The 11371-nt window shown below is 44.1% G+C and overlaps 1 protein-coding gene across 1 annotated transcript; it reads left to right on the top strand.

The window, feature by feature from the left end:
• The first annotated feature begins 1029 nt into the window (after positions 1 to 1029).
• CLN5 (CLN5 intracellular trafficking protein) lies at positions 1030 to 8423 on the top strand. Its single transcript, XM_062514800.1, has 4 exons — positions 1030 to 1139; positions 3967 to 4132; positions 5300 to 5525; positions 7330 to 8423. Exons 1-4 carry the CDS (start codon positions 1045 to 1047, stop codon positions 7839 to 7841), a joined length of 999 nt encoding a protein of 332 aa, XP_062370784.1. The 5' UTR covers positions 1030 to 1044; the 3' UTR covers positions 7842 to 8423.
• The last annotated feature ends 2948 nt before the right edge of the window (positions 8424 to 11371 follow it).

Raw genomic sequence — 11371 nt, forward strand, 5'->3', positions numbered from 1 at the left:
TCACAGTTTCTCTTAGCGCATCTGCAAGATAGTTCTCACCATTATCATGAAGAGAATAAACTGCTATATGATTCCTCTAAATTGTTATGATTTGAAAAAGTGTTCTGAAATGGGTGACAGATATACAAACTTAGCTTGAAGCCCTGAAAAGTTTCAGACTTCTGGGCAGTGTGAAGAGGCTCAAGGTTACAGTGTTTATCACAGCAAAAGCCTCCCTGGCATTTGGTGAGACCTCACGTCATCATCCCAGGGCCAGATCCAGAGGTCACCCCCTCAGTAGGTTCTGGGTGTGAGGATGGGCACTTTATGTGACTTTTACAGAATCAGGTTGTGAAAGACCTCTGAGATCATCGAGTCCAACCTATGACCGAACACCCCCATGTCAACTAGACGCTGGCACTCAGTGCTACATCCAGTCTCTTCTTAAATGTTTGCAGGGATGGTGACTCCACCACCTCCATGGGCAGTCCATTCCAGTATCTAATCACTGCTTCTGTCAAGAAGTTCTTCCTAATGTCCAACCTAAATCTCCCCTGGTGCTGCTTAAAACTATGTCCTCTCATCTTGTCACTGGTTACGTGGGACCGACCCCGACCTGTACAACTTCCTTTCAGGGAGCTGTAGAAGTATGATAAGGCTCCCCATAAACCTCCTTCTTTCTAAGCTAAACTCCCCCAGTTCCCTCAAGGTGCTCCTCGTAGGATTTGTGCTCCAGACCCTTCACCAGCCTTGACACGTCTTCAAAGCAATGCGTGAAACGAGAGACAACCCCTACTGCAGCTAAACGACAATAACGCGTAGTTGCTCGGACCTGCAGAAAACACAGTCGCAGCTCAGCCGGCCGACGTTTCTCAGGGACGATTCGGCCGGTTTCCCGCGGGAGGAGCAAAACGAGGAGGAGCAGGAGGAGCTCCGCTCCGTCGGGCCCCCGCCTGCAGCCCGGGCTCGGCGGGCACCGCCGGCCTGCCCGGCCCCGTGGGCGGCTCCTTCCCGCCCGGCCTCCTCCGGGCCCGTCGCTTCCCTTGCGGCAGCTCCGGCTCCGCCATGGACACCGCTCGCTGCTCCCGGCTGCTGCTGCTGGTGCTGCTGGTGCTGGCGCCGTGTGTCTCCGGGGGGCTCCGCTGGCCCGTGCCCTACAGGTGAGTGCCCAGGGAGGGCCGGCGCTGCGCTGCCTCTGCCTCTCGGTGTGCGGGACTGGAAAGGCCGCGGAACGCTTCCCCTTTTTAATCTCGGGGTGTTGATCATTGACAGGGTGCTTGGCGTGTTCGCTCGCCGGGGGAGCCGAGGTGCCATCGCAGGCCGAGAGCTGCGATCGATCTCTCGGCAGCGGGAGGGATTGGTGCCCCGGGAATGACTGCCCGCCTTTAAACACTTTTATTTCCCTCAGAAAAGGCGGCGATGAGGAAATCAGGGTACGGCTTGTTTAGCTTTTAAAATGTAACTTAACGTCATACTTGGTGGCAAATTAAACGGCACAAAATCCCCTTCGCTGCTCCAGAATTCCTGGTGGTGTCGGGGAGAGCAGGCGACTGCACATTGTGGCGTGAAAATAGCGATAGATTGGGCTGTGCCGAGGAAATGAGCCCCTTCAAAGGGCTACGCTTGATTGTGTGTTTTGTGCCGGTTTGCTGTTTGCAAAGGGAGTAGTTACCAATGCTTAACTGTACCTTAATAATGCACACCTGAAATTTTGAGAGTTTGTTTCGTAATTCCCAGCAGTTAAATTTGCGTCAGGTGATACCTGAAGGAGCTGATCTTACAGTCGTGAGTTGTTGGGATTTTCCAGCAAGTTCAGGAGTTAAAGGACTGGGTCACATTTGGAGCACAATCCCGTTGGTGTGAGATGCTCAGAAATGTGGGGTTTCATTGTTTCTTGATATGCTTGTTACCTTGTCACGTGCAAGGTGCAGTGCAAGGGATAGTTGAAAATGTAAGGTGGGCAAGGTAGAAACAGGACTTGACTATGTGGTCGGCCTGTCTTTGTTTTCTGTGTGTTTTTTTCAGACATACTCGTTAGGATTTGAGGATTGCTTTTTTATTTCCTTCCCCCCCCTCCCCCCCCCCGACAAAACAAAGGCAGATATGCTGGAGTTCCCAGAAAGCCGGGGGAAGAAGTCCACAGGGAAAATTATCAATGCCTCACTTGAGCTGGTGGTTTTAGTATTGCTCAGGAAGTCCTGTGTCCTTGAGTCATCTCATGGCTGGGGTATTTGTGTCAGTAGCCCTTGGGCAGCTGAATATATTAAACTCTCAGGGTAACCAGACAAGGTCTAGACAAGCTGCGTATGCCAATTTTTCTTGGTAACAGGAACATAGGAACCTTGTTTTAAGTGAAATACAGTGACAAAAGGATCTTGGAACAGGAAGACTTGTTGCAATGGGTTTATCCTTGCTGGATGCCAAGTGCCCACCAAAGTCTCTTCATCATTCCCCTCCACAAGTGGGTGGGGGAAAGAAAATTCAGCAAGGTATTTTGAGGATTCAGGAGTTGAGATAAGGATGAGGAAAGATCACTAACCAAATACTGTCACAAGGCAAAACAGACTCAGCTTTGGGATATTAATTGAATTTATTACTAACAAAATAAGAGCAGGATAATGAGAAATAGAATAAATCTCAAAACCACCTTTGCCCCACACCTTTCTCCTTCCCAGGTGCTTCCTCCTCCCCCTGGTGATGCAGGGAGATGGGGAATGGGGGTCATGCTCATTTCATCAGATGCTGTTCCTGCCACTGCTCAGGGACAGGAGTCCTTCCCCTACTCCAGAGTGGGTTCCCTTCCACAAGAGACAGCTTTCCATTAACTTCTCCAACCTGAGTCTATCCCACAGGCAACAGTTCTTCATGAACTGCTCCAACATGGGTCACTCTTCCATGCAATCCTTCAGGCACAGTCTGCTCCAACACTGGTCCCCCAGAGGGTCAGAAGTCCTACCAGGAGGCCTGCTCCAGCATGGGCTCTTCTCTCCTTAGGTCTGCAGCCTGCTCTGTGGGTTCAAAGTGTTCTTTAAGGGATCCACCTGCTCCAGTGTGGGCTGCAGGGCAATCTCAGCTCTAGCACCTCGAGCAGCTCCTGCTCCTTCCTCCTTTGCTGACCTTGGTGTCTGCTGGGCTGTGCCTCGCATATTCTAACCCCATTTTTCTCTGGCCACAGTTACACTGATGCAGTAACTTTTTTTTTTTTTACTTCTTCAATCTGTTATCACAAGGGTATTGCCGTAATTCCTGATTGTCTCAGCCCTGCCCAGTGCTGGGTCCATCCTGGAGCTGGCTGGCATTGGCCTTGCCTGACATGGGGCAAGCTTCTGGCAGTTTCTCACAGAAGCCACCCTGCTACCAAAACCTGGCCACACATCCCCCATACACTTGTCAGAAAGATCCTTTGCTGTTTGTATATAGTGTGATAAGGAAGTGGATTAGGTCTTCAGTTTTTGAGGTTTAATAGGAATGAAGTAGAGACAATGATCCCAGCTACGTTCTTAGACCTCTTTATTGAAATTAGCATAGAGGGATTAATTCTTTGTCTGATCTTGGCAATATTGTAGAGTCCAAATAGCTGCATCTGGGGACCTCTTACTTTAGAATAGCAATAACAAATTGATCAATCGCTGTGTAAAGAAATTGCCAGGAGAATATTTTTGAGGCAGATCTCAAACTATCCTTTACCTGGTGATCAGACACCAGTGTCTCTGATCTTGTGAGTATGTCACCCTTTGTAATCTGTATTGTTTCCACTCCTTCATGATCAGTACAACATGAATTCCATTTGTGAGCCATGAGTCCCAAAGTCCTGTGTCTGCAGATGTGCACCCCAGCAGCCTTATGAACTTGTGTACTCCAAGAGTTGCAGAGTCTGGGTCACAGAATCTGTCTTTGGGGGTGCTGGACACTTTGTCCCCCTCAGGAAACCATGGCAGTGCCTCTAGCTGTGCTTGTCATTCTGTGTGCTTCTCTTTCTCAACACAGGCGCTTTGACTACCGTCCAAAAACTGATCCTTACTGCCAAGCTCGTTACACCTTCTGTCCCACTGGCTCTGCCATTCCAGTTATGAAAGAAGAGGATGTCATTGAAGTGTATAGATTACAGGCTCCAGTATGGGAATTCAAGTATGGGGACCTACTAGGACATTTGGTAAGGTGGTGTTTTTAACAAAGTAATAATGCCAGATTCAGCTGACTTTAACAGCAGGTGTCAAGAACGGGAGCTGTAAAGTTGGGATATGCATGCATGCATGGAAGCACACAAGGCTATCTTTAGGGAGGATACTAAAAGAGCACTAAGTTTCATACAAAATGTACAGGATTTAATTCAGCTAAAGACAAGAGCATGAGCAGTGTCATTGGTGGGTTTGAACATGTTCCCCCATGCAGCTGTATAATGAGTGCTTTGTATACGCACATCATTATGTCTTAGATGTCTTTTCTTCTGTGCTGTCATCCACATCAAGAAAATGTTTCTATTTGTCTCCTTATATCAGATAAAATAGTTGCTTGGGGTATTATTTTTTCGCTTGTTAAAAACTCACATAATTGCTTGGACATTGGTATCTGTCAGGAGCACACAACCAGCTGGTCAGAACAGTGGATCATGACAAGTTGGTTGCTTTTACAGTTCTTTCTTGAGTGTTTTGATCAGTATGGAATTGAAGTCTCCATTCATGGAGTCATGCAAATATGAAGTCTCAGCTTTACTAATATTTATAGTTACAGCAGTAGCAAAATTAATCTTCCAAGCACAATTCCTAATTAATAAAGAAATATTAGTGGATCAAACTGAAGCACAGAGAGTCAAAAATGGAAATAGATTCAAATACTGTTGTATCAGTTGTTAACTAAGTTTGGATTTATGTTTTTACTGTACAGCTTTTAAATGAAGTATTTATATCATTAGTTTTATGGCATTCATTAGGAAGATCTGGTTTTGGTAACTTGGTTCCTCTCTTTATTTCTCTGATACTCCCATGAAGTTAAGGATTCAAAAGTCAGCTTGAGTCTTGATGATGAGTTCCCACTGAGTATCTGCCTTCAGTGACAGATTTTACAATGGATGAATATACAACCACTGAGACAGCATGATGCTCTGATAAAAGTATGTGTGTCATGCAGTCTGGTGTGCTGTGCTTTAGTGTTACTGAATCCAAGATGTTATAGGAACTCTCTCCCCTCTTCTCGCCCTGTTTCACAACAGCTCCTGAGCATCTTACCTTCTGTGCAGATCAAGCTGAAGTTGTTATGAAATAAAAGTTTTGGTGGTTTGTTTTTTTTTTTATTATTATTATTATTTTTATTTATTTTCCAGAAAATTATGCATGATGCTGTGGGTTTCAAGAGCTCTCTAACAGGCAAAAACTACACAATGGAGTGGTATGAGCTCTTCCAGCTTGGGAACTGCACATTTCCACATCTACGGCCTGGCATGGATGCACCATTCTGGTGTAACCAGGGAGCTGCCTGCTTTTATGAAGGAATAGATGACGCACACTGGAAGGCAAATGGAACTTTAGTTCTTGTGACCACAATATCAGGTAGATTTTAGATGCTTTGGATATTGCTAATACAAAATACAGAGTCAGCCTTGTATTTTGTAAAGCAGTATGTTTTAATTTATGTTCTGTAGGTTATTTGCAGTGTTAATCAATGATGCTAATTTAAAACACTCTCTTGAATACAGAAAGTGGCATGAGGCTGCTGCCTTTTGAACAATTCACACTGGAGAGCTGTTAAGTGAAAGTCATTTGGTGTTGCTGTACAAAAACACTTGAGTCTCTTGAGTGTTAAAATAGCCAAACAGTTTATATAGAGTCATTATGGACTCTTTTCACATGGCCTCACCAAAACAAAAACTTCTATTGTGAAGTAGCAGATGACTGCTGAGATAGAAAAACTGTTGAAAGCATGTGCATTACTGAGCAAACAAGGTATATTTAGAAGCAGTCTCAAAGATATAAAAATATTAATCTCTTTCTATCCCACTCATTACAAGTCCTGAAAATGGTGGAAATGTCCCCAGTAATAGGTCTCTGTCATATGTTGTAGAACAAAGCTAGGCCTTACACCTCAAAATACACAGGTGATCATTAGAAGTGTTTCCTGGTATATACTGATCACTGCACTCCTAAAGTAAAAACGTCATTCAAATAAATCTGATTGATTGCTCTAGTAAGAGTGAATGACTTGCAAAAAAGTTCACTGAGGACTAGGAGAGTTAATGTTTTGTGTGGCCAAAACCACTTAGTTTCTAAAGCTGATGTAGTGTGCAAGACACAGTGGAGAGTCAGCTTATAGCTCGTGTGATGTGTTGCTTTGTGTGTGCCCACTTCCCCCCTTAGCAGCTTTGCTGGGCCTCAGTCTCTGAATAATCTATCCAGTGCTGCTAAGAAGTTCTAGGCAGTTCTTTAAACAAAGAAGCAAAGTTGAGCTGCTTTCCTTTGAGTGAGTTTGTAGTTTGTGACTGAAGTATTTGATGCCTGATACAGTAGGATTTGTACAAATACCAAGTTAAGATTTTTCATACAGCTGGGGAACTTGTCATGCTTCCCCTCTCTGTGGATTATTTAATGCCCAAGAAAGGTGAAGCTACACTGGTGCCTCGTGGAGGCACTGTTACAGTCCTCCTCCCCTCTCACTTTCCATTTCCTTGAAACTTTTAAAGAAGTAGCATCTCTGAGATGTCTGAATTTCAGAATTTCACAATAACTTTCAGATTTCTAATCAAAGAGGGTGAGTGGATGCAAGCACAGAAGAACAGCATCATAAGCTGAACATGCTCCTTCAGAGAGCAAAAAGATGCAAAAAACATCCCATCTTAGTGGTCTTACATCCTGCTCACAATTTGGCTCAATTCAGCTTTGCCAGCTGCGGAGCTGCTAAATCAGCAGGGTGTCTCAGTCTGCATTTCTTTTGTGAAGAGACATGAAAATTTCTGTTCTGAATTTTTGAATTTAGTTTAAACTTGAAGTGCAGAAATGTCTGTTGGTCTGCTGAGCATTTTGCCAGCATCTCTTGTTGACTGTATAGACTGTACTATCTCTGCCCTGTTTGATTGCATGGATAAAGCAAAATGAGAAGTGTCATGATTCTCTGATGCTTGAATGTTCTGGTATAGTAGGAAAAAAAGGATCAGAAAAAGGAATCACAGTTTAAATAACCTGCATGTAAATGTAGTTTATTCAGTGGGTTATCCCTTGCCCTTCCAGCCTAAGCCTTGTGTCTGTGTATGGTGAGATAGTGTAGGTAAACTTTTGCAGGGGAGACAGGTGAACCTTGAAATAGATGGAAAAAAATTTGAATCCTGCATTTTTTACCTATACTTATTTTAATCTCTTACAGGAGCCATGTTTAATGACATGGCACAGTGGGTGAAATATGACAATGAGACTGGCATTTACTATGAGACCTGGACAGTTCAAGCAAGTCCTGACAAAAAGTCAACGGTGTGGTTTGACTCTTACGAGTGCTCCAAGTTTATACTGAGAACCTATCAGAAGCTAGCTGATTTAGGAGCTGTATTTAAGAAGATACAAACAAACTATACAAGCATCATTTTATTCAGTGGAGAACCTATTTATTTGGGGAATGAAACATCTATTTTTGGACCACAAGGAAACAAGACACTGGCAGCAGCTATAAGAGACTTTTACAATCCATTTAAACCTCATCAGAGTGTCAGAGAGTTTTTTGTGGATATTTTCAAAATAATTGATCATGTTATCTTGAATCATCAGTTTTACCTCTTCTACAACTTGGAATACTGGTTTTTACCTATGAAGTCCCCTTATCTCAAAATAATTTATGAAGAGGTCGCTTTGCCTGTTGGAAGCAAAGCATCCTTTGGTATATGACTGCCTACTGAAGAACAAAACTTGCCTTTATGACAGAATATTCTTGAGGATTTCGGAGCACTACCCATGATGGTGTTAGAGTTGTATGTTTCACTACTGACTGTAAAACACTGTGTTGGGAAAGCCTTGCTGTACTAGGTGAAAGACTCTGCATTTGTTTTCTTAGTACCTGTATAACACATTGATGAATGCTTTAGCATTCTCTGACCTGGCCAGCTTCTATGTAACCATGGCCCCTTGCTGCCTGCATGGAGACTGCAGTGGCTCCTCTGGCTGACCTCTGCAGTGCCAGAGGGGGAAGGAGGAGGCAGCTGTCTGCTCTGGGCTCAGGTGCTCTCCACATGCATGGCCATGTGGCAGAAGATGGCACCTGGCCACCAACAGAGGTGGGACACAAGTTACAAGGAATGACTCGCTCAACATGAGTGTCTTGATGTGTCCAGTTCCTTAAACATGTGCCTTGCCCTGATGTACTGTAGTTCTTTGGTTTGTACAGCTGGGACCTATGAAGCATTCTCTGGTATTCTGGAGCAGTGAATGTACTGGAGGATGGCATGGATGATGCTTTTTCAGCACTTTGCTTCCTTCAACTGTCCTGTAAACACAATACAGATGGCTCTTCTTTAGATTCATGTGTGTTCTGGGGCACAGATAAAAGCCCAACTGCATGTTTTGATGTCAACTCATACATAATTGCAGTGTTCTACCAGTCTATCCTGAAGTCTACTTGAAGCTTCAGTTGTGTCAGCTTCATTGAATTTGTGTATATTCCTTTCAATTTTTTAAAGAAAGCATAGAAATCTTAATAAGAAAAAAGCTGACAGCTTGTGGGACATCAACAATGGAGTTAAAAATCCATGCTTGTCACAGAGCTGCCTTTAAAATGTGATTGCAGCCTCTTGCTGGTAGTGATGTTTTCATAGTGGTCCTCTGAGTCCTGTCCCAGGCTCAGCCTAGAGCACTTAGGTAACTAGTTGAAACCCAAGGGACCAAAGCCAGAGGAACACTGGCTTTCTGGAAACTACTGCGGTACCTGCACGTTGAAAAACCACAGCTGCAACAATGTAATCATCTCCAAGTGTTCACTGCTCACTTTGTTTTTAAAACTAGCCTTGGAATGAATAGTGCTCCTGCAGAGGTTAGTGCTGTTTTGTGGCCAAGCAGGAACACAGGAACCCAACTCAGCAGTTTTATTTGGCTTGAGCCAAGCTGCAGCCAGAGAGAAGAATACACAGTGCTTGGGTTCAAATAATAAGAATGGGCAAAAAATTACCCTTGTATTCAGAAAGTCACTGAAATTAATTAGTTGAATTGCATTATCACTTAACAGGATGAGCTTGAGAGGTAATAGAATAGGAATGAGGGTATGAGCACACCTCTCTTCAAGCTGCTACTTCCACTGTTAAGTGAAACTTCTTCATCTTTTGCCTCAGACTGAAAAACCTGAGTCTTTTCAGCCAAAGTCACAAGCTCTTGTGACTGAGCTCAGCTTTGGATTAAGATACTGTCATGGTTTCACCCCAGCCAACAACCAAGCACCATATCACCAGGAGGGTAATGCAGGAGGCTCTAGGGAAGTCAAAGGGGCTGCAGCGAGCCTGTCAACAGAAGTTACATTCTCACTGATTCATGTTTTTATGACTTTGTGTTGTTAAACCCACCTTTATCTTCCCAGGAAAAAGCCTCAACATCACAAACCAGCTTTCAAAGCTCTGAAGGGAAACAGAATCACAAGAACCAAGCCCATAGATCACACTGCCAGTGATGTTGCCAGTGATGTGGGGATTTCTCCATCCACCCACATGGGTCTGTTTCACACTTTGAACACTATCCTCAGTTTAAAGGTACCAGTTGTCACTGTAGGAGTTGCCCTGTAATGAAACATACATGAGTTCCTTCTGAGGCCAGTATTCCTTCTGGGTACAGGGGTTGGAGAGACCTCTCACTTTCTTTGCATCTCTCAACCTGGGGGGGGGGAGTGTTAATTAATTTTTCAGACTGAATGTGCAGCTGGGTGGGAATAAACTCCCCCAGTACAAACTGCAGTCCTGAAAGAGATGCCATTGTTGCAGTTAAACTGAAATTACTGCACTGAAATGAGTTGAAGTTGTTGAGTGCAGTGCTCTCTTGTAGGCAGAATCCACAATCTTTGAGTTAGGCTGACAGAGTTAGAGCCAAGAAAACAGATGTGATGAATAGGCTAATTCTGCAAAGTTTAGACAAGGCCAGAATAGATCCGTTAAAATGACACTTTTATAACTTAAAAAGGAAGTGTTAGATATTGCAAACAGCTTCTGTGCCCCTCATGATCTCTTTGTGACTGAAAACCACCTATTAACCTTGAACACTTAAGGATGGCCTCCTCCTGAAAGTCACACAGGGAGTGGAAATAGGTAGGATCTCATCTCACTGCACTCACAGCCAGGTGGTATTAGCACTTACCCAGCAGTAGGAACCAGGGGACTGTCCAAACTGCCAGGCTCAAGGATGAGCCTGGCATTGTATCACTGCCACTCAGTCTTTAATTCACACTTCGAATACAGGACTTGTTCATTGCTTTCAACTGTGCCTGCTTCTGCTCCCTGCGTGTTGCACTTGAGGACAAAAATACACAACCATTGTGTAGTACAACAATTTCTAAGTCTGCACAATAGTCTAATGCAAAACTGCTGCATTGCCACACCTGCGGGCTGCTTGGCATTGTAAGCCACACTTCATTCCAGGAAGCAGATCCTGGCTCATCATCCAAGGTCAAGTGGAGCATGCTGCTCCTGTTTCCCAAAGGGCCATGCAATGGAAAACATTGGTACCAATGCTCTCTGCCTTCCCCCTCACAAACCCACAAACAGAAGTTCTGGATTAGGAGAGCTGCAGCCTTCAATATTGTAACTTGTGATTCACACTCTGCTTCAGAGGTAAGATTTGTTACTGCCCACATTAGTTCTTACCCAAAACTGGACAATTAGGCCAACTGAGTTTTGTTATTCTGAAAATAAGAAATAAAGGTGAACTCAGGGAAAAATGATACATCTATGACACTCATGTTCACGTTTCTAGTGAACTTTGCAAGTCTGTGGTACTATTTACTATTTGTGCCATGATTTTAATGTATTTACTATTCATTTGTTTCAACATGTAGAAGGCCAAATAAGACGCCATTTTCTTCCAAAAGCACTGTAGGTTTGCTCGGCCAGTTTATATTATTTGATTATTTGAACAAATGGTGCAGTAATTGATTCAATATATAAAAACTGCTGATCTCCACTGGAAGAGAGAGACAACTGCTTTTAAGCAGTTTTCTTGTGCTGAACACTTTAATAACTGGTATAATGTGGTGCTGCATTCAGGAAGGGCTTTTTCAAGTCAGTGCAACAACACAGCCTTCTTGGAGCCAGCCAGTTGCCTTGCTGGGGAAGCAGTTCTGCTACAACCAACCCTGCCGCCTTCAGGTCCTCCTGTGTTCCTCACACTGGGGCCTAACAGAGGTCTCTGCGAGCAGCAGAACGCTGGGGTTCAAAGGTGTGAACTCC

The sequence above is a fragment of the Cinclus cinclus genome, chromosome 2, assembly GCF_963662255.1.
Source record: "Cinclus cinclus chromosome 2, bCinCin1.1, whole genome shotgun sequence".
NCBI lineage: Eukaryota > Metazoa > Chordata > Aves > Passeriformes > Cinclidae > Cinclus > Cinclus cinclus.